This window comes from Lynx rufus, unplaced genomic scaffold (genome assembly GCF_022079265.1).
Source record: "Lynx rufus isolate CCGP_SWC_20201006 ecotype Redwood Valley unplaced genomic scaffold, mLynRuf1.p SCAF_8, whole genome shotgun sequence".
Classification (NCBI taxonomy): domain Eukaryota; kingdom Metazoa; phylum Chordata; class Mammalia; order Carnivora; family Felidae; genus Lynx; species Lynx rufus.
This window is the reverse complement of record NW_025814896.1, coordinates 28260102-28283328: the sequence shown is the minus strand read 5'-3', so window position 1 is coordinate 28283328 and position 23227 is coordinate 28260102. Positions and strand designations below refer to the sequence as shown.

Sequence of the window (23227 nt, the reverse complement as noted above, 5' to 3'; positions counted from 1 at the left end):
GTAAAACCGAGATGCCTTCCATCGGGGCCTGTTGGTTTCTCTGGGAGAGAGTAGACTCCCCTTGATGTCCCCAAGGAGGTTAAGTTTCACCTGAGGGAAGGAGACGCTTGCTGAGACCTTGTCCCGGTTGGAGTGGTAGGGAGCTCCTTGTTAGGGAAGGTGTGTTAGGTTACTGGTCAGGTTGTTGGGTATCATTAGGGATGGAGCATAGTAGAGTTGGGTAGGATTGAATCAAGAGACTCCCCCAGCTTCCAACCCCCATTCTTTAAGGAGAGCCAATGTCCCAATCGCCAGAGCCTGGCCCTCTGTATCTTCTGGTCTTTGGCCCAAATACCCTCTTCCCCAGGTCATTCCTCTTCCTGGGTCAGGTCATCCACGAGCAAATGAGAAGCCCCAGGATATCTGAATGGTGCCCCAGGTGGCAGGATTACTGCCCTCCTTCTCCCAGGAGGCCAAGCACTTCTGAGCTTTGTCCCTACTCAAATTTCAGAGGTCTGAGACGGCGGGGGGGGGGGGCCCTCTTGGAGGGGGCCGACTGAGGATGGTCCATCAGGTAAGAGTAAATGGGAACTGGCTTTGGAGTCCGACTGCCTGGATGCCTGGTAGATGCCTAATGTCCCCGAGCCTCTGTTTCTTCCTCTGTAGACCAGGGATGCTAATAACAGCACCTTCCCCGGGAAGGCATGGTCAGCAGTGAATGAGATACCTGTAAAGCACTTAGCCCAGTGTCTGGCACTCCATAATTACTCAATACTATTAGCTATTCCCATTCATTCATTCATTCATTCACTCACATCTAATCAGCACTCTTCCCTGGGCAAGGCACTGCAGGAACACACAGCCCCTGCCCCTGAGTTAGTCACAGAATGCCTGGGGCAACAGGACAGTGCACATCAGGCTACACGTGTGAGTGTGCAGAGAAAGTATCTGACTGAGTTGGGGGTCAGGAAAGGCCTTCCTGGAAGCCTTTTGATGATGACTAGTAGGAATCGTAAACAGTGAGGCAGCGTCTGACATGAGGACAGTTATCTGATGCGGGGAGCAGGAAAGGTATACTGGGCAGGGGAACAGCATGATCAGGGGCTCAGTGGCATAGAAAGCGCAGGGTTTAGCGGGGAGGGGGGTGTGGGGGAAGGGTCTGTAGGGTCTACGCTGGGGTGTTGAGACGAGGCACGCTGGCGGGCATGTGTGTCTTGGTGGGGATGACCGCAGTCCTCCACCCACAAGGTCGTTAAGAGGACTCTGGGTTCACACTGGTATAGGGCATAGCACGGGGTCCGGGACATGGTGAGAGCTCACTGCCAACCGTCAGATGTGTGTGGCAGGAAGACTCTTCTGATGGCAGATGTATTATAGGGACGACACTGGCACTGGGGAGGCCAGTCCGTGGGACTGTGGTCTCCAGCTGTAGCCAGAGGACATGACCTCGAGGTGGAGGCTGCCGCTCTCCTGGGCCTAAGGGGAGGTTCAGGAGTAGAAGGATCTTCTGGTAGGAAAGCCGGCCCCAGGGGGAGCAGGGAGGGTAGGGGAAGGAGGGGCTGCCATGCCAACCTCTTCCCTGGAGGCCCATACCGACTCAGCGTCAAGGGCATTCAGGAAGGGCCATGTCCTTCCCACTCCCAGCTCTTCTCTTCCTCCAACCTCCCTGTTCTCCTCTTTGACTCCTTTCTCTGTGTCCACATCTCCTTTCAGTGAAGCCACTCGTGGGGGTTAGGGGCCCACAGGCGAGTTGTCACTATTCCAAACTCACCTCCTGAGAGTCCCCACCCTCTCCCATCAAAAATGAACGCAGGGCCCGGTGCCCATGCCTGCAGGGCTCAGCAGGTCACATTCACGAGGGAAGCAGGTGGCTGTGGACAGTCAGGGCAGGATTAAAGGGGTGCTTGCTTCAGCTCTGGCTGCCCAGTGCCCTGTGGTGGAGGGGCTCACGCTCGCCAGAGCTCCTGATTTTCCACGAGCAGCTGGACATCTGGACATTGTGGGTAAAAGGATACCAATGGGGATTATCCCACGGCCTGGGAAATGTCACATTTCTGTCACAGGCCAAAACTGAGGCCACGGAAGTGTCTGGTAAGATGCCGACTGCGGGGCCCAGATATCCGCCCCTCGCCCCTGCCCAGTCACTCAGATGGCTGCGTCCTCCAGAAGTGGACAGACTTCTGCCTCTTGGCTGGAGGTTTGAAGGGCAAGGCCTGCAGACCACCTGAGCGCTGGCCATCCGAGGATCCTTCGTTCAGTCTTTCAACAGATTTGCGCCCCAATTCTCTGCTAGGGTTTGGAGATACGGCACCGAATAGATGAAAAACCTAAGGAGAGTACTCTTGAGAGGGCTCGAAATGCGTCCCCTGGAACTCTGGGGTATTTGTGAACAAGGGGATGAGGTCTGTTTCTGACTGGAGAATTTCTGATGTGGGAGGCCACAGACGTGGCCTGTGCTGGCTTGAAGGGACAGCGGTGCTGGGGATCAGGGAGGATGAAGGGCAGTGCTGCCTTCCCTCCTGGTGTTCTGAGGCCCTGAACTCTAGGCACATGGAGGACCCCGTGGCTCGAGGGGCCCCAAGTGTTTGTGCACGGAAGTGAGAGGAGGCTGGAGCTGCTTGGGCACAGGTGGCTGTGCGGCCCGAACGGTAACTCAAGAAGCAACTGGGCTGTGAGCCTCTGGTGGACTAGATAAGCCCCCACTCTCTCTGAGGGTCCAGAACAAAGCTCCTGGCACCCCACAAAATTACACCTGCTGTCTACTGGGGACTCCGGCATCAAAAAGCCCGCCCAAGCCAGCCAGTGTGAATCAGAGCAAGAGTACCTCCCCCCACCCCATCCCCATCACCGCCAGCGAAGAGATAACTTTGCTGTTTTCCTTCTCCTTTGCCCTGCCACAGAGGAGCAGCAAAAGGTCCAAAAGAGGTCAGCGGAGACCTCCTGGAACTGGATGTGAGTTGGAAAGTTCTAGCTGGGACTGGACCAAGCTGGAGAATCAAAGGGATGAGTTCTTGCTTGGGCCATGACGCACAGATGAGAAAGGGGGCACTGACAGAGGTCAGCTGAATGAGAGAAAACTCTTTGTGTCTGTACATGTCAATGAACCAGTTACGCATTACACACACGGGTCATTCCGTTTGTAAGTGACATCTCATGATGGTCTCTCTGCCAGGTGCTCTTCTAAGCATTTACAACTAGTAGCTCATTTAAACCTCACGACACCTTGCAAAGTAGGTGCTCTCATTACTTCCGTTTTACAGATGGGGAAGCTGAGGTTAAGTGACTTGTCCGCTGCCACACAGGCTGGTACACAGCAGAGTCAAGACTCAGATTTAGTAGTATGCCATCATGCCTCGTATTAAGTTTAATAACATGCAGGCCAGAGCTTGTGTGGGGGCAGATCTGGGCCATGGGCTGCCACTTCGAGGCCTGTGGTTTGTGTTGGGGAGCTCTGTGGGGAGGAGGCAGAGGGCAGGTGGGGGAGTACTGAACTCGGCCAGGCCCATGGCCCACTTAGAATCATGGAATCTCACAGCTGGACAAGATCTTGGAGACAGCTCCACCTTCAGCCCCATTTTACAGGTGGGGAAAGCCATAGGGGGGTAGGACTTGCCCAGGATCATCATGGCTCAGGGCCCCTGCTTGTCTTTCTCTTCTGCATAGGCATAGGCTTCTCACTTGGATTTCTGTCCTGGGAACCAAGCAGCCTACAGGATGAAACTGCGGTCCTGTGATTCTAACTGAAGAAGAGCGGCAGGGCGGGGCTGTGTCTTGGAGGCAGGACACCCAAGTCCAGGTCCTTTTCTCTTAGGGATGCCTGCCTGCCTGCCCCAAGAGTGGGCCATCCTGGATTGGAGAGTAGCAGACCCGATGCGGGGATACCCTGGCCCAAAGGCAGCGGCAGAGAAGGTTGGTGCTGACCAGGGTGCTGAACCTGGACCGTACCTTCCTCCATCGCTCAGACCAGCTGAGGGGAGAGGGTGAAAGGGAAGGAGATTCATCTTTTGTCTCGGGGACCAACATGACTGTTTGGGGCAGTTTTTAGTGGCGCTACGATTTCTGTGGTCTGTGAGGCCTTGGGAAAGTCACTCAACTGCTCCAGACCTGCTTTTTCAACTGCTTAATGAGGAGAGTAGCTTCTATCCTACTCAACTTGGAAGGTAGAGGTGAGCATCACTTGGGGCCAGGGGACAGCCCTGTGCAGACTCCAAGCCCATCTCTGGGGCCTGGTGAGGCCTCTTAGGAGCTCACGCTCACAGAGGGGCTTCACAGGCTTGTTTCTTCCTCTGAAATGGGGGTCGGGTTGGGTAACTTCTGACGCTCCTAACCTGGGCGCTCTGGGCCCTGTGGCCTGTAGGTGGACGTGCTCAGGAACACAAGATACACATCGCAGACTTGGGAGTCTTAGAACATCCCCGGGATTGTGCTGCATTGTTCCTTTCTCGTACAAGTCCTGACTTGATTTTCCAGCTTCAGGAATGGGTTTTGCACAGAGACCCATGCTCTTTCCCTGAAGAGGGCATGGGGACCTGGGGAAGGCAGTTCTACGAGAAGAGCACTGGCTTTAGAACCAGGCCGACCCAGGTTCCCATCATGGTTCTGCCATCCCTAGAGGGGCAAGCCTAGCACCTCAACCAGTGCCAACAGTGTTTACCTTGGGGGTGGCTAGAGTGGTGGCTAAGAAAAGCCAAGCACGCCATGGGCACCGGATAAGTGCTTGTTGTGTGCACTGGAGGACAGCCTCATCCTTGAGCCCTCATGAGGCCTTATCTATCCATATGGCCTCCTGAGCTCCAACTGTGTGTTTGTTAAGACACACTATTTGGTCGGACCTTGTAACAGTCCTGGAGGTGCAGGTAATGTGCATTTTGCAGATAAAGCCACGCACCGGCAGAGGGAAGTCTGTGACTCACATCCATGCCAGCCTGATTCTTAGACTCCTGCTTGGCTTTGAGGAAGCCAAGCTTACTGGACCTTTCCAAACCCTCTTTTTCTGGCCTAGACAATGAGGATACTACCTTATTGTGGTTATTATGACTTGAAGATATATGCCATTTTACAAGGGTACATGCAGTTTTAGAAACATATGTGAAACACATGTGAGTGACCCATGGGAGCAAGGGAACGGAGTGGGTATCGGGGGTAAAACCTGACAAACAAAACGAGGGAATTCTTGTGTGCCTTAGTCATAGTGTGTCACGAACCAAGAAGACTGGCTGAATTCTTTGCACCTGACGGCCAGGTAAAAGGAAAAGACAGAAAGAGCGTACAAAGAGTGTCTCAAACGTTTAATGTGCACATGAATCACCCGGTGAATTTGTTAAAATGCAGATCCTCATTTACCAAGTCTGGGGTAGGGCCCGGGACTCTGCATTTCTCACAAGTTCCCACGTGATGCTGCTGGTGCAGCTGGTTTGAGTAGCAAGGATCTAGTCTTCCCTCCTGGAGAGTTCTCAAACTTACGTGATCATATGAATCTGAGGAACCCATGACCAACAGATTTAAAAGCCCGACCCTGGAGATCTGGATAAAGGTGTGGGTCGGCGCCAGGACATACTGTGTACTTTGAGCAAGCGCCTCAGGAGACCGCGAAGCTCGAGCAAACTGGGGAAGGGTGGCTGTGGTACTCCTCTGTACCCTGGCCAACAACGCAGACACAGGACACGGAGTAGACAGAAGCAAAGGGAATCACAGCCAGCTCCAAGAACTGGGAAGCAAACAAGGCAAGGAAGAGAAGATGGGGCTGTGGGGGTTGCGAAAGACAGTACAAGTGGTCTATGGCCTGCCACCAGAAGATGAGGATTTGGAATCCAACTTTTATTCTCCTTGTAAGCCATCGGGCAAACACGGAAATTTCAAACCAAGCAAGAGTGGTGCCATGAACTGCACCAGACTTGGAAACTCCCCTCTACGCCGGACCCATCCTGTACCGCATCCTGACCAGAACTTCCCAACTCAAACCCAATCCCTTTGTGGCTCACCAGCCATGGTCACCCCAAGGTGGCGATGACCAAAGCCATGGTCTGCTCCCCTGAGGTGACTGGTTCTGGTCTCTCTCGCCCAGCCCAGGTCAAGTTCTTTTTCTTACAGCTAAGCCAAAAACACTTCACACCTACTAGGATGGCTACATGCAGGAAGACTGACAGGCACTGGCGAAGATGTGGAAAAAACGAGAAGCTTCGCACCCTGCTGGTGGGAACGTAAAGTGGTGCGGCCAGTTTGGAAAAGTCTAGCAGTTCTTCAAAAAGTTACACGATTATGATGCGATCCAGCAATCCCACTCCTAGGCATATACCCAGGAGGAATGAAACCCTAGGTCTACGCAAAGACCTGTACACAGATGTCCACGGCAGCACAAAAAGTGGCAACAACCCAACACCTGTCCGGTAACTGAGAAGTGGATACGGAAAGAGGGATATACATAAGAGACTCTTCAATAGAGCACAAGCCGAGGGTTGATGGGGGGAAGGGGGAAAACGGGTGATGGGCAGTGAGGAGGGCACTTGTTGGGATACGCACTGGGTGTTGTATGGGAGCGATGAACCACGGGAATCTACCCCCAAAACCAGAGCACACTTCACGCACTGTATGTGCGTGAACTTGACAATACACTATATTTAGAAAGAAAGAAAGAAAGAAAGAAAGAAAGAAAGAAAGAAAGAAAGAAAGAAAATGGGGGTTTCTGTCCACACAGCGGTATTCTTCAGCCAGAAAAAGGAATGCAGCAGTGACACACGCTACAACATGGAGGAACCTTGAAGATGTCAGTGAAAAGAAGCCAGACACAAAAGGCCACGTGCCGTATGACTGTCCCTGTGAGAAGTGTCCAGAACAGGCAAATCTTTAGAGAGAAAACAGACTAGTGGTTGCCTGAGGCCAGGAGCGGGGCAATGGGAGGGACTGTTAATAGGTACAGGGTTCCTTTTTTTTTTTTTTTGAGGTGGCGAAAATGTTCGGGAGTTAGATGTGGTGATGGATGCACAACACTGTGAATATAGTAAAAACCACTGAATTGCACACTTTTAAAAGGTAAACTGTGGGGCGCCTGGGTGGCTCCGTCGGTTAAGCAGCCGACTTCGGCTCAGGTCATGATCTCATAGTTCGTGGGTTCGAGCCCCACGTTTCTGTGCTGACAGCTCAGAGCCTGGAGCCTGCTTTGGATTCTGTGTCTCCCTCTCTCCCTGCCCCTCCCCTGCTCATGCTCTGTCTCTGTGTCTCTCTCTCTCAAAAATAAAGATTAAAAAAAAGAAAAAGGTAAACTTCATGGGTACATGTGGGTATATCTCAATAAAGCTGTTTTTTTTTTTTTAATTTAAAAAAAAGGAACAGGTTATTAAGTGCTGATTTTTATTGTTAAGGATCCCACCTTTCCACAAGGCATACCCTGGAACCGTTCCCGCTCGGCCTGGTGCTTACTCCTGGCTGGAAGGAGGAAGTGGCCTAGACTACAACAAACACTGACAGCATGACGTGGAAGTTCCTGAAGGCCCCATTCACTTCCCCCCACAGAACTAAGACACGATGTTCCTCAGTGTCCTTGATACAAGGAGACCCACGCAAAAAATGGCTCATTCTGCAGATGAGAATCACTGAAGTTTCTGTTTTCAGAAAACAATTATGTATAGGACTATCCTTTCAACCTGTGCTACTAGAAAAACCAAGTGCCAAATTTATTGTTTGAATCCTCTTTTCCTTAAATCACAGATCTAAAAGTGATCTGCTTCCCTGCTCGTCTGATGGTTTCTAGTGTGATGTTCCTTTAATGCTTCCTTTTATAATGAAGGATGCTTATGTGACCAAACCGCCCCAAGTCCTTTCCGTAGCCAGCATGACCCAATTCGAAAACAAAAACACTCCACCCATTTGTAGGCCCTTAAGGAAGAAGGCTAAAGGCTTCAAGGCGGTCTTCACTAAATCAGTGCTTGAGATGGGGTCTCCCAGAAATGGCCAGGGCGCCTGCTCATGCTGGCCTCCCCACTCAAGCCCCAGCTGAGGGTACCCTTAACCCCCTCTCAGGCAGTTCCAGGCTACAGCATATTAGCAGACACCTCAGGAAGGCTCTGGTAGCCTACCCTGTGCCCACAGATAAATAATGTGTCCTCATTTAGAAGAAAGAACCCAAGGATCTGAGAAGCAGAAAGGCCCATCCATGGATGCAATGCTAGCTGTGGAGGGAAAGTGCCTAGTGCCTTGATCTCTTGCCTCTGGGCCTGGTGCTCTATGGTGCTCTCTCCACTCCAGCACAGGGGGGGCTCATCACTGACAGTGTCTGTCAGGCCTCGGGCTGAAAAGAATCCGGAGAACACCAGAGGTCAGGTGGGCCTGGACAGAGGACACAGGCTTCTGGAGGCTGGGGCTCCCTGGGGGTGAAAGGCCCTCCTGGCTTGTTTCCTGCTTCACTAGCTCCTCCATCCACCCCAGCCACTGGCTTCCAGAGGCTGGGCTCCCTGCTCCTACGGGGGTTCAATACCACACTCAGATGGAGCCCGTGCTCCTGTGCTTTTCTTGCGTGGGCCCCAAGGGGCACGGAGTTACCCTGTAGGTAAGCACCACACAAAGCGTCAAAAATTCATTCTTTTCCTTTGCCCAGTTCCGAGAGGTGGCCACACACAGAGGCAGGCATCAGAATGTTGTAGAGTAGGAAGGGCACCTCCCAGGGCAACAGGAAAGCCCTGGGAAGGGAGAGCCCTGCTTAGGGTCAACTCGGTAAGTTAGTGGCAAAAATGAGATCAGCCTTCAGGTCTGTGCGGGCAAGCAGGACTGGAGGATTCTGCCCTTCTCCGCATGACGCAGTCTCTCTGCGATGTGCCTGCCCCTGTGAAAGTCTTCCTTGTGGCCTATGCGGCCTATGGGGCTTTCTAGTCTCTCATTTTCGTCTGTGTAGCCACACTGCAAAAAGCAATTTATGAAGGGAAGGTGTCTGAGAAGCAAGAACAGGCCCTGGGTAGGAAAAGAGTCATTTGGCCCCAGAAAGATTTCAACTCTAAAGTCTCAGAAATGGAAGGAGCTGCGCAGAAAAGAAGAGTGGGAGCCTGGCAACATGATTTTTGTATTGACATTTGGTTCTTATAATAACATCCAAAATGCGTTCTGTTCTTATAGCGCTGCAGCTGCGACTGCATCGGGCCGAGGGTATATGTTGCCGGAGTGTCCCTTGAGAAGTGTGCGGGAGCTGGTGGTGAGAGAGACACACAGAATGCTCTTTGGGACCTATACGCAGCCGGGTGGAGAGCTGCAGCAGGTGCCTTGGCTCTGACAGGGGGTGGGGAGGCAATCCCAGCCAGCCTGCAAACACATGGGCAGAGTCCCTCGCCCCCAGACCGCAAGAACACGGCTGCTGACGGGGCCAGCGGCGGCAGCTCCAGGAGAGTGGAGGGAAGGCTGGGATGTTACATTCTTGAGGCCTTCACAGGTACATATCATCGTAGCCCGGCGGGGGGAGATGGTCTGGGTTAGGTCTGGAATGGAAAGAGGGGCTGGTGAGTTGGGAGTGATGGCGGGGCCAGGGGCGCACAGGCAGACGGGGCCTGAGCAGAGGGAGCCTGCCCTCCAGAACGACGTGGTGCTCTGTGGGGTTGAAACGCACACGCTCTACAGCCATGATCCTGACTCTCCCACCCTGGGTAAGTTAATTCATCTTCCAGGGTCTTGATTTCTGCATCTATGCAATATGGACAGTAATATGTACCCCTAAGTGTTGCTATTAGAATCCAGCGTCCTGACACGGACTTAAACTTCAGTGAGTATGAGCAGCTCCTCCTCTGAGTGCTCCCTGAGGGAGCTGGAGGAAGGGAGGCACCGAGGGCTGGGGAGCTCTGGGGAGGCCTCAAGCATGGGGCCCGGAGGAGGCTCCACTCCCTCGGCAGTGGGGGATGACGGAGCCAGTGGTGACTCCGCACCTAGAGTCAGACTGCTTGCTCCCACAATGCTGAGCTGAGCTGAGCTGCCATCAGGCCCTATTTCTCAGCGGGCCTGAGTGAGTACCTACCCAGACGGGCTGGTCCCAATGGGTCCAAAGGGATCAAAGCGTGCTCCTGGGGGCACAGCGCCTGGAGGAAGACGGTTTGGGAGGCCCGAGGATGGGTCAATGAGTGCTCTCGGGAAGCCAGATCTCAGGGGATCCACGATCATGCCACCTCTCCGACACCTGAGGCAAGAAGAAAAGGTGGGTAAGCAGGTGGGGCAAGGAGCTGCTGGAGGAGAGGCGAAGGAGGTGAGTGGACTAAAAATGCCTGGGATATGTACTCTGGAGAGCTCAGACACTGATGGATGGTTGCCCGAGAGTCAGCAGGAAGTGCGCAAGAACAGGAACACCAAGAGCACACCTTTCCCAGCATGTACGGCCTGCCCTTTCAGCTTTCCAGGCTGCCCGAACCCACAAAACTGAGATCCCTGCCATGTTCTACATCCAAGGGGGACAACTTGATCAAGAACAGGTGCCAGAACTTGCCAAGGTCAACGGAGAACCATCATAAGGTTCTGGAGGGCACTATTTTAGGTCTAAGGACTAGTAATGGCATTGGGACAATTCCGGATGATGGCTTTCTTGCAGTTTCCTGAGAGGGCCTCAGGGTGATCTAGGACTGCACGTCGACTGCCCAAATCTGGCTCCTGACAGCATCTGTCCCTCATGGAGTTCCACGCACCTGACCTCCTGTGCTCAAAGCAGGATGTGTGAGCTGATGTTCCCCAAACTTTGCGGCCACTGTTCAAGCTTAACTTCAGGCTCATGCGATTTCCCACTGTCTAAAAATGAGGTGCTCAAGTTGGGGTCGCTTTGCAGCACAGGTTGAAATCTACCCGGAAGCATTCAGAGAAGACAGGGCCTGGCTAGGCTGTAGTGACTTTGTTGGGTGCACGACAGAAACCACACACACAGTCTACTGGGGATCAGAGACTCCCCTGAGCAAGTGAGGTGACTGCTGAGGAGCCCTGAACTGCCCTTCAGTCTGTCGCCCACCATGTGCTCCTCAGCCGGCACCTGAGAAACCCTTCCATCCAAGGGAGGCTGCTGTCCTCCGCCAGGGCCAGTGGGGTCAGCTAATGACAGGGGAGCTGTCTGCTGGCTTGCTCGGCGCCTCCCCCACCCCGCCAGCAGAGCTCTCCCTCACTGCTGCAGGCACGGCAGAGCGGAACAGCGGCGGTGACTTCTCAGCCGCTCAGCACCAGCAGCCTCCTTCACCCCAAAGCAAGGCTGACGAAAAGCTCCAAGATTAGAAGGTGAGCTGAGCCTGAAAAGTCACAAGAGTAAGTTGTGTTGCTGCCCCCTCCCTGGCAGGACTCACCCAAAGGGGTCCAGATCCTCTCCCCCGACAGCAAACGGGCCCAGGGGATCACACCTGAAACAAACAAGGGACAATTACCACAAGTCCCATAGCAGCCAAGCTCCTGGGCTCCTGGGGACTGGAACCGAATGCCCGTGGGGTCACAAATGCACTCCCAGGTATGGAGGACAGGGGAAATCCCCGCACAAGACCATAACACGAGGGATATTTCAAAGTGGTCTTTGGCACAGCCAGAACAGTATGGCCTCTCCACGACATTTCGATCCCACAGACACCGTGTATCTGTTTATGCGCTGCCCACTGGAGGGCCACAAACCACTGTAACCTCTAAGATTTTTTTCACCTCTACACCAAGAACCCACTTTTGTTCTCACTGGGAATGCATGAGCTAGGAACATAAATGAGAGCATCCTTTCTGGAAAGCAATTCTGTACTGTCTAATATATACAAACCGCCTGTGTCTTTCAAAAGTCTTAACGTATCTTTATACTCTTTGATCCAATAGTTCCTTATCTAGGCATTTATCTTAAACAATACATAATTCAAATTAAAATATCACCATAAAGACTTTAATCAAGGGAACTGGAATTGGCCTAACTAGGGACCAGTTAGGCACTTTATGGTGGATCCCTAAATGCAATTGTGGAGACAATGTTCTCAGAGGTTTCAAAGTGATATGAAAAGGGGAGCCTTGGGTGGCTCAGTCAGTTAAGTGTCTGACTTCAGCTCAGGTCATATCTCACGGTTTATGGGTTTGAGCCCCTCATCAGGCTTGCAACTGTCAGCGCAGAGTGCGCTTTGGATCCTCTGTCCCCCTCTCTCTCTGCTCTCTCTCCCTCAAAAATAAACAAATGTTTAAAAATAAAATAAAATAAAATAAAATGATGTGAAAAAATGCTTATGCTCTAGTGCTAACTGTGGGGGGGAAAAAGAGATAGCCTAGGAATAGCCCAGAGAATCAACTGTGAAAAATGTGTGCAGGGGCGTGTATGTCTAAATAAAAATTGAAAGGAGTTACTCCTGGGATGATTTTCTTTATGCTTTTCTGGTTTTTTCCTACAAAACAAAAAATACTTAAAATTTGCAAAAGTGTGCTTTGGAACCTGCCTGGAGACCTAGCAAGCAATACAAACCTTGCAGTTCTGGAGGGGGTGGGGGTTCCTGCCAGACCTCAGGAGAGCCTTGTAAATAGCAGCTAATATACACTTACAGGTAAGAAGCCATTAATTAAACAACTGGGAAAAAATCCAAAAGGAGATGCTTCTTCAGTCAGTTCTACCTATCATGCTGGAAAGGATACTGTGATTTAAGTGGACGTGGCTAGGTTTCCAAGGGAAGGAATTTTTCCTGATGTAGATGACTGTTCCCGAGTCCTAGTTCAAATTTGCTGGTGGCCTCTGTTAACATCATGCCACACTGTGGATGGACAGGGGTGCTGGAGAGCACCGAGTGTATCTCCATGAAATGGTCCACTACAGGTCAGCAAATAGAAGGGGCTTCTAATGGCTATAAAAATGCCTAGGAGAACAGCACCTTATAGCTCCTGAAACACATAGCCTTTTCTCCTTTTCTCTCCTGGGCCACAGAGCACAGGATGGGGCAGGGAGAAGGAACAGAGAAGAGAAACTGGAAAAGGCAGCTGCCAGGCCCGTGGCAACCATTTGTGTACTTGAAATTGTCACAGCCTATCCCTTGGCTCAACACTTACCACAATCTCGCTGCAACACACGCACGTACACTTCTGTGAATTTATTATGCACATGCTCAGAACCCATTTTAAAATAGTCTCAGTCCTGGGTCCCCTGGGTGGCTCAGTTGGTTAAGTGACTGACTCTTGATTTCAGCTGAGGTCACGATCCCAGGGTTGTGGGATAGAGCCATATGTTGGGCTCCATGCTAGGCGTGGAGCCTGCTTAAGATGTTCTCTCCCCCTCTCTCTGCCCCTCCTCTGCTTGCACTCTTTCTCTCTCTTAAACATTAAAAAAAAAAAAAAAAATTAGTCTCAGTCCAGCAAGTCCCCCTGGCTGTAATTTCTTTTTTTAAAAAAATTTTTTTTTCAATGTTTATTTATTTTTGGGACAGAGAGAGACAGAGCATGAATGGGGGAGGGGGCAGAGAGAGAGGGAGACACAGAATCGGAAACAGGCTCCAGGCTCTGAGCCATCAGCCCAGAGCCTGACGCGGGGCTCGAACTCACGGACCGCGAGATCGTGACCTGGCTGAAGTCGGACGCTTAACCGACTGTGCCACCCAGGCGCCTCTTTTTTTTTTTTTTTTTTAATTTTTTTTTCAATGTTTATTTATTTTTGGGACAGAGAGAGACAGAGCATGAATGGGGGAGGGGGCAGAGAGAGAGGGAGACACAGAATCGGAAACAGGCTCCAGGCTCTGAGCCATCAGCCCAGAGCCTGACGCGGGGCCCCCTGGCTGTAATTTCTTCTTGACCGTTCTTTTGAGGGGAATGTCTCAAAAAAAAAAAAAAAAAAGTCTCAGTCCACAATATGTTGAATGAGGCTACAGGGATTAAAATAAAGCTGATTTTTGTATAAGGTCTCTGAAATCAAGCCCCTCCTTCAACTGATAATCAGCTGAAGTAGAGTGTTATACACTAACGCTGTAGGCCAAAGTGCCTGCCTGGGCCCACATGACCATATGATCCCGGCTCCAACAGGGCCCCCCGAAGGGATTTGAAGGTGATCCCGAACACACACGATTTCCTCCTTCTGTGCTCCCCTCTCCTCTTGGATAAAAACATCACCCACTCCTCTCTTGGGCACACAAATCCCGCTGACACCACTCTAACAGCTACACGGTCTGGCAATGTGGAAAGGCCTCGGGACTGGAGGGCAGAAGACGGGCCCTGGGCTCTGGGTGGAGGATGATCTAGGTGGTTGGCAGGGGTCTGTCACAAACCTGTGCACCTCAGTCTTTTAAGAAGACTGGAGTCTAAGAAGTAACACTCACAGGGCCTGCTGTTGACGATGACACAGCCGCAGCAGGCACAGACAGACATGCTGCCAGGCAAGGCCTGGAAGAAGTGGGTAACAGCCACTGCCGCTATTTACCAAGAGCCTGCCCTGTACTAATTTAGTTTTAAAAAAACTAATTTTGAAAATGTAATCTTCTCAACAGGTAATGCATCTACCCGTTTCAAAATTCAAGACTGATAAAAGACCCACACGTCCATAATCTTAGGCTAGATGTGTCCTGGAATTCAGAATTCTTCAGATTTAGAAAGGTCAGATGGGTGTACCTAACTTACATTGTGTAACACTCCCAAGCAGCACCCGGGCTGTAACAAACACCCTAATGTTTCTGCAAAACGAATGCCTATTCATATGTAAGTGGGATAAATGAATGTATGAGGAGCTTCATGCCACTTCAGGACAGGGTTTGGCACCAATCTTATGGGAGAGGAAGGGGGAGGGAGGGGAGAGGAAGGGAGAGAGGAGGGGAGAGGAAGGGGGAGAGGAAAGGGGAGAGGAAGGGAGAGGGAGGGAGGGGGAGGGAGGGAGGGAGGGAGGGGAAGGGAGGAAGGGAAGGACGGAGAGAGAGGGAGAGAGAGAAGGAGAGAGAGAGCGGGGGAGGGAGAGAGAATATATCTCAAGGTCCATGCTCAGCACAGAGTCCAACATGGGTCTCAATCCCACTCGATCCCTGGGATCAGGATCTGAGCCGAAATCAAGAGCTGGACGCTCAAGGGACTGAGCCACCCAGGTGCCCCTCAGAGCTCCTTTGATATCAGAATTGTACATAAAAGATTGTGGGCCCACAAAAGCAAAAATTCTCCCTTTCACCCTTGTTCCCCAGCCTACCAGGTCTTCCTACAGACAACTAAGATACCAGCTTCTTGTATGTCCTTCCAAAAATACTATGCATAGAGAGCAAATATGTATCTCTCCTTTTTTAACAGATGGGTGCACTGAGTGCCTTATATACATTATCATATTTCACCTTTGCAGCAGCCCTCTGAGTACATATGATTTTTATTCTTATTTTACAGATGAGGAAACAGGCTCAGAAGCAAGGTTTCTTAAACAAAGCCACAAAGGTAGTAAGTGGCCAATACAGTATTCATCCTGGGTCTGCCCAACATCAAAACCCATCCATGCTCAAACTGATGTGTTGAGACCATTTACATTTAATGTGATTTTATGTGATAGGTTTAGATTTATAGCTACTACCATTTACTATTCGTTTTCCAAATGTTCCCTCTGTTTTTCATTCCTCTGTTTCCTCTTTCTTTTTATTCAATTTTAGTGTTTTTTACTCGATCTCTTCTTAGAGTTTTTTCCAAGTGGTTGCTTGAGGGATCAAATATACAGACTGAACCTCTTCAGTCTACTTTGAAACAGTATTTTACCATTTCAAGTAGAAGGCAGAGACCGTAGAAGGCATATACAGGTCCATTCATTCTCCTCTACGTTACAGTTGCTCCCTATTATACTGACATAAAGTGAAATGTGTAATTTTTGCTTTCAACTGTAAAACACATTTTAGAGAATTCAAGAGAACAGTTCTATTTACCTAGACATTTACCATTTCTATTGCTCTTCCTTCATTCCTGATGTTCCAAGTTTCCATCTGGTATCATTTCCCTTCGGTCTGAAGAACTTCCTTTAGCAATTCCTTTTGAGAAGAGCTGTTGACTATGAATTCTTAGTTTCCTTTCACTAAGAACTCTTAATATCCTTCAGAAATAAAGTGAAATATTTGCTGGATACAGAATTCTGGGTTGACAATTCTTTTTTCTCCATACTTTGAGAACATCTGTCCACCTCTTCCTGGTCTCCATGATTTCTAATGAGAAATCCACAATTGTTCACGTTCTTATTCTTCTATAGGCAAGTCATTGTTTTTCCCTAGCTGCTTTCATGATTTTTTTTTCTTCATTTTTAGTTCTTGGCAGTTTGATTGTAAGTCTGCACATGGACTTTCTTCGGTTTATCCATTTAGGGTTTGCTGAGCTTTTTGAATTTGTGGGTTTTTTGCCCAAAACGTCTTTTGCCAAATCTGGGGAGTTTTCAGCCCTTATTTTCTTCGAATAATTTTTCTGTACTGTCTTCTTTCTCCTCTTTTAAGACTCTGATTGCCCCTATGTTAGACCTTTTATAATTGTCCCACAAATCCCTGAAACTTAATTTTTCAATCTGTGTTCAGACAAGATAATTTCTACTGCTCGGTCTTCAAGTTTACTCTTTCTTCTGTTATTTCCATTCTGATATGCCTTCATCCAGTGAGCTTGTTTTGATTATTTTACTTTTCAATTCTAAAATTTCCATTTGGTTCTTCTTCATACCTGCTATTTCTTTTTTTTTTTTTTTTTTTTTTTTTTTTTTTTTTTTTGCTTTTGGTACACATTTCAACTTTCTTTTTTTTTTTTTTTTCTTTTATTTTATTTTATTTTTTTATATGAAGTTTATTGACAAATTGGTTTCCATACAACACCCAGTGCTCATCCCAAAAGGTGCCCTCCTCAATACCCATCACCCACCCACCCCTCCCTCCCACCCCCCATCAACCCTCAGTTTGTTCTCAGTTTTTAACAGTCTCTTATGCTTTGGCTCTCTCCCACTCTAACGTCCTTTTTTTTTTTTTTCTTCCCCTCCCCCATGGGTTCCTGTTAAGTTTCTCAGGATCCACATAAGAGTGAAACCATATGGTATCTGTCTTTCTCTGTATGGCTTATTTCACTTAGCATCACACTCTCCAGTTCCATCCACGTTGCTACAAAAGGCCATATTTCATTTTTTCTCATTGCCACATAGTATTCCATTGTGTATATAAACCACAATTTCTTTATCCATTCATCAGTTGATGGACATTTAGGCTCTTTCCATAATTTGGCTATTGTTGAGAGTGCTGCTATGAACATTGGGGTACAAGTGCCCCTATGCATCAGTACTCCTGTATCCCTTGGGTAGATTCCTAGCAGTGCTATTGCTGGGTCATAGGGTAGGTCTATTTTTAATTTTCTGAGGAACCTCCACACTGCTTTCCAGAGCGGCTGCACCAATTTGCATTCCCACCAACAGTGCAAGAGAGTTCCCGTTTCTCCACATCCTCTCCAGCATCTATAGTCTCCTGATTTGTTCATTTTGGCCACTCTGACTGGCGTGAGGTGATACCTGAGTGTGGTTTTGATTTGTATTTCCCTGATAAGGAGCGACGCTGAACATCTTTTCATGTGCCTGTTGGCCATCTGGATGTCTTCTTTAGAGAAGTGTCTATTCATGTTTTCTGCCCATTTCTTCACTGGGTTATTTGTTTTTCGGGTCATACCTGCTATTTCTTTGCTGAGACCTGCTGCTCTGTTCAGTTCAAGACAGTCTGCCCTCACTTCTTGCAGCATTTTTATAATAGCTGCTTTCTGTCTTTGTCAAGATAATCCCAACATCTGTGTCATCTCGGTGCTGGCACCTGTTACCTTTTTGTGAGTTGTGTGAGTTGAAGTTTTCTTGGTTCTTTGTATGCCCAGTAATTTAGAATTGTATCCTGGAGGCTCTGAAGAATCCTGATATTTCTGTTTGAGCAGGCAATCAACATAGCTGGCTTCAGGATCCAAGTTCTGGTTTCAATGTCAGTTGTTTTCAAAGCCTTTGCAGTGCTGTCCAGTGCTGTACCACGTATGTGCTGCCAAGCATTGTTTGGACCACCCAGTTCTACTCAAACTGTGATGTGCAGATGCATCAGTGGGGGATCTGGCTAAGGGCAGGTTTCTTTTCTTTTCTTTTCTTTTTTAAAATATACTTTATTGTCAAGTTAGCTAACATACAGCATATACAGTGTACTCTTGGTTTCGGGAGTAGATTCCCGTGATTCATCACTGACATACAACACCCAATGTTCATCCCAGCAAGTGCCCTCCTCAATGCCCATCACCCATTTTCCCCTCTCTCGTGCCCCCCCATCAACCCTCAGTTTGTTCTCTGTATTTAAGAGCATCTTATGGTTTGCCTCCATCTCTGTTTGAAACTATTCTTTTCCCTTCCCTTCCCCCATGGTCTTAAGTTTCTCAAATTCCACATATGAGTGAAAACATATGATATCTGTCTTTCTCTGACTGACTTATTTCACTCAGCATAATACCCTCCAGTTCCATCCACATTGTTGCAAATGGCAGGACTGCATTCTTTCTCATTGCCAAGTAGTATTCCATTGTATATATAAACACATCTTTATCATTCATCAGTGGGTGGGCATTTAGGCTCTTTCCAAAATTTGGCTATTGTTGAAAGTGCTGCTATAAACACTGGGGTACATGTGCCCCTGTACCTTTTGGATGAATTCCTAGTAGTGCTATTACTGGGTCGTAGAGCAGTTCTATTTTTAATTTTTTGAGGAACCTCCACACTGTTTTCTGGAGTGGCTGCACCAGCTTGCATTCCCACCAGCAGTGCAAGAAAAGGGCAGGTTTTAATCCAGAAGATCACGAGTGGGACTTGAGATTCTGTATGTTTCACAAACTGAGTGAAACGTGACTGGACTTTGCTAGTCTGGGGAACACCAATGACTAAGACTGCCAGGGTACAAGTTCAGCTGGGAAATTCTGGTAGCCTAGGATTATTTACTCTGTTCTGCTAAGCGTAGAAATTTAGGACTGGGAACATGGAGATGCTGAGGACAGTAGACAAGAGTGTGTGTGCATATACACGTATGGCAGCAGTTACAGTGCTCTGAGCAAGCAGAGCACTAAACCTTCTCTTTTCCCCCTGCTGAGGATATCCTGTGAGTTCAAAGGTGAACTGGGAATGGAGGGTGGGTGGGAAGTATCGCATTTGGGCTAGGAAAACAAGTATTTTTAGAAGAAAAAAAGAAACAGATATGCATAAATTTAAAAATTGTAAGAAAGATGTCACCATAATCAAACATGATTCTTTTTGCTATTCTTTTCTTGTCTATTTTCATAAGCATGCTTTTATAAAATTATAATGCTATCATTTTAGATCCCACTGTTTTCCTCCACTTATGTCCTGTATTTCCCAGGTTGTCTGTCTTTGCTATTGACGTTTTTAATGACCAAGTAATAATCACTCAAGTGAAGCAAATTTTTAACATTTACTTGACCTTCTACTGTATGTATTGGTATTGCTTCTGGTAGGTGTAACTATAAATGATGGTGTAATTGGTGACTTTTGTGCACATGTTTTTTTTCTGTCAGAAATCAGTTCACTGGGGGGGCGCCCGGAGGCTCACTTGGTTAAGCATTCTACTCTTGATTTCCGTTCAGGTCGTGAGCTCACGGTTCACTAACAGCGCGGAGCCTGCTTGGGATTCTCTCTTTCCCTCTCTCTCTGCCCCTCCCCCACTCCTGCATGCGCTCTCTCAAAAAATAATAAACTTAAAAAAAAAGAAAGAAATCGGTAAATGTTACCCTCTGCTTGTCCTACCAGTGTATGATGGGGACAACCTGCTTCTCTGATCAACAGACAGGAGTTGTGCTCAGAAGCCTCAGCTGCACCTGACTTGGAGGATTCAGAAGGTGAGATTGGAGTTCTGCAAGCTGATGAAATTCAGGTAAGATTTTACACTCAGCTGATGTAGTAATGGGTACACGTTACCCCGAAGGTGATAGGGAGGGGAGGGGAAATGTATTTTGCATTTGGGAGGCCAGACAGTAGACTATGCTAGGTAACATTTCTAGAAATGGCCCCCTCTCAATATTCCACACTGTCTAATCCCCAGAACCTGTGATGTCATGACCAATCACTCCTGTGATTGTTTTAGGTAATACTGCACAGTTGACTTCAAAAAGGGGAGATTATATGAATGGGCTAATCTACTTACATGGGCCCTAAAAAGCAGAAAACTTTCTCTAGCTGGCAGCAGAAGAGAAGGTGGAAGGGGAGAGTCAAAACATGAGAAGGACTTGGCATACTATCGCTGGCTTTGAAGACGGAGGGGGTCGCGTGAGAAGAGACGTAGGGAATCTTAAGGAGATGAGAGGCCCTCAGCCAACAGCCAATGAGGAATGGGGAGCTCAAGTCCTACAAAAACAAGGAACTAAATTTGGGTTCAGTTAGCTCACAAATGTTACGGGGGTGATGCTTTTCTAAACAATTTAAAAGAAAAAGGAGACCAACTCCAGCAACATGGCAAGGATAGGGAAACAGCATCAAAATACGGTGGGAATGCCAACGAATACAATTGTTTGGTTCTACTTCCAGCGACAGATGCTAAGGAAACATTCAGAGATGTGCTCTAAGTTTCAAAGTATGTTCACTGAGGTGTTAGCTACGGTAGCCCCAAGTTAGGGATGACTTAGGCTAAGAAACACAAAAGCCTTGCATCATCCTGGATCTGTCTCTCCTTCATTAAACCAACCCATCAGCAAGTCCTATCAGGTATACTTCCAAACATACCCCAGATCATCTGCCTCGTCTCTGCCACCATTCACCCCCCCCCCCACCACCGTTGTTTGTTCCCTGGGTGCCCATGTCAGCTCCTGGCGCCATCTTCCTGTTTCTGCTCTTGGACCTTTATACTCCATTCTCCACAAAGATGCCAGAGTGATTCAAAAATAAAACATAAACAGTATGAAGTCCCTCCCAGGGATCCCTACTGCTTTTGATCTTGCCCCCAAGACTCCGCATGCCCTGGCCTTTGCTCACCCCCAGTGTCATCACCGATCTCTCTGTTCTCCACCCCCAAGTTTACTGAGTTCCAACCACACCACTTTCTCTTTATTCTCAGAACAATCCAAAACGATCATTTCTTTTGAAACGATTGCTGATACATGTGTTACAAGGAGGAAATACTAGGGGCGCCTGGGTGGCTCAGTCAGTCGGGCATCCAACTTCGGCTTGGGTCATGATCTCACGGTCTGTGAGTTCGAGCCCCGCGTCGGGCTCTGTGCTGACGGCTCGGCCTGCTTCGGATTCTGTGTCTCCTCCCCCTCTCTGCCCCTCCCCTGCTCATGCTCAGTCTCTATCTCTCAATAATGAATAAACATTAAAAAAACATTAAAAAAAAAAAAAGGAGGAAATACTAAGGGCTGAATCTTGCTCCAATGTTTATGAGCTATGTTGGTTTGGCTAAGTTAATTAACCTCTCTGTGCATCAGTTTTCTTTTCTATAAAATGGGAATAGAAGCATCTATCTCATTCTCGTTAGGATTAAGAGATTATATTTTACACTTAATGTAACTGCTTGGCACACAGTAAAGACTTGTTAAATATTAACCACGTTAGTTGTCAGAACCTAACTGGGATTCCTCCACAGAAAAAAGTCAGTGGTTCATGGGGTCCCAACCAGACTGCTTTCTGTCCCAAATGTTTTGATGGTTCCTATTACCCAGGATCAAATCTAGCTCCTTAGCACATGGGGCCCCTTGTGATGTGGCCCTCACATTCACCTACTCTCCTTTCACATGCCAGTACAAATATAATGCCCTCACTCCCTCCCTTGCCCCAACATACACACGCATGAGATGATTTCAGAGCCTCATTTAAACCCACTGTCCCCTCAGCCATACATGCCAATTACTTTCAATATCACAGAATTTTTATTAGTCCTATAGAATTTAGCTCATCAGGCATTATCTCTGTGAAGCCTTTCCTTCTATCTTGTACCACTCAATCCTTCAGAATATTATTCAGAATAATCACCCTTCTCTGTGCTTTAGCAGACCTCAGAAAATACTTGTCATTGTTTTTTTTTTTTTTTTTTAAATTTTTTTTTTCAACGTTTATTTATTTTTGGGACAGAGAGAGACAGAGCATGAATGGGGGAGGGGCAGAGAGAGAGGGAGACACAGAATCGGAAGCAGGCTCCAGGCTCTGAGCCATCAGCCCAGAGCCTGACGTGGGGCTCGAACTCACGGACCGCGAGATCGTGACCTGGCTGAAGTCGGACGCTTAACCGACTGCGCCACCCAGGCGCCCCCTTGTCATTGTTTTTAAAGGACTTATGATCTGGAATGAACGGGGCAATCAGCGGGGGATCAACTGTGAACTCCTTCAAGGCTGGGTCCACACCTCATCATGTATTCCCAGTGCCCAGTACAGTGCTTGACACATAAGCAACACTTAGACTTACTTGGGAAAGAGAAATTGTAAGAAGGCAAAAGCAAAGGCTTTAGAGTTAGACCCACGTTCAAATTCTGGCTTCACCATCTAATGGCTGTGTGACTTGGGGTAGGTCATGAAATCCCTACACCTTAGCTTTCTCTCCTGTAAAGTACGACAACAGTATTTCTCGAGGTTGTTGTAGGTGTCACATGAGGATGTTTACAAGAGTGTAACACCTGGTACATAATAAAAAGTTCAAGAAGTGGTAGCCAATATTCTATTATTATATCACAACTGCTTTTTACTGGTTGTGATCAAATTACTTATACATGAACCTCAGTTTCCTTACTTGTAAAATGAGGAGAGCCCTTGCCCATCTCATGGGGTTGAGAGAATAAAATACGCGCATATGGATGAAATGCCTAGCTTGTGGCTTACAATAATTGGCACTCAACAAGCAGTGATTGAATAATTATTATTGAACTAGCTTTGCCATACATGAGAAAAACCAAAGAGATCAAGATTATTTGCCTCTAAGAGGAAAGACAATGAGGGCAAATTTTAAGAATATGGAATAACAGGGGCGCCGCCTGGGTGGCTCAGTGGATTAAGCATCTGACTCTTGATTTCAGCTCAGGTCATGATCTCATAGTTGGTGAGTTTGAGCCCTGCATTGGGATTCTCTCTCCTTCTTTCTCTGCCCCTCTCCTGCTTGTGCTCTCTCTCTCTCAAACTAAATATGTACACTAAAAAAAAAAAAAAAAAAAAGGAAATAGTTTCATGACTAATAAAAATTGAAAATTTAATTATTAAGGTGACATAGGTAGAGGATAAATCTTTTTGGAATATGGTGCTGTACCAACTGGATTCAATATAGTAAGACATCAATCTATCTTGTACCACGCATAAAATTAATTTCAAATGGGTTATAGATCTAAATATAAAAGGTAAAAC

General features: G+C 48.1%; 1 protein-coding gene across 1 annotated transcript in view; it reads right to left on the bottom strand.

Annotated features, from left to right (window-relative positions):
* Nucleotides 1–9009: 9009 nt before the first annotated feature.
* The window catches only part of PSMF1 (proteasome inhibitor subunit 1), a 43994-nt gene continuing 29776 nt past the window's right edge, over nt 9010–23227 (bottom strand). The window contains exons 5-7 of the mRNA XM_047068146.1: nt 11265–11318; nt 9968–10126; nt 9010–9437 (exon numbers count right to left, since the gene is read on the bottom strand). Coding sequence (XP_046924102.1) covers nt 9386–9437; nt 9968–10126; nt 11265–11318 — 265 coding nt within the window. The 3' untranslated portion in view covers nt 9010–9385. The remainder of the gene's footprint in view (nt 9438–9967; nt 10127–11264; nt 11319–23227) is intronic.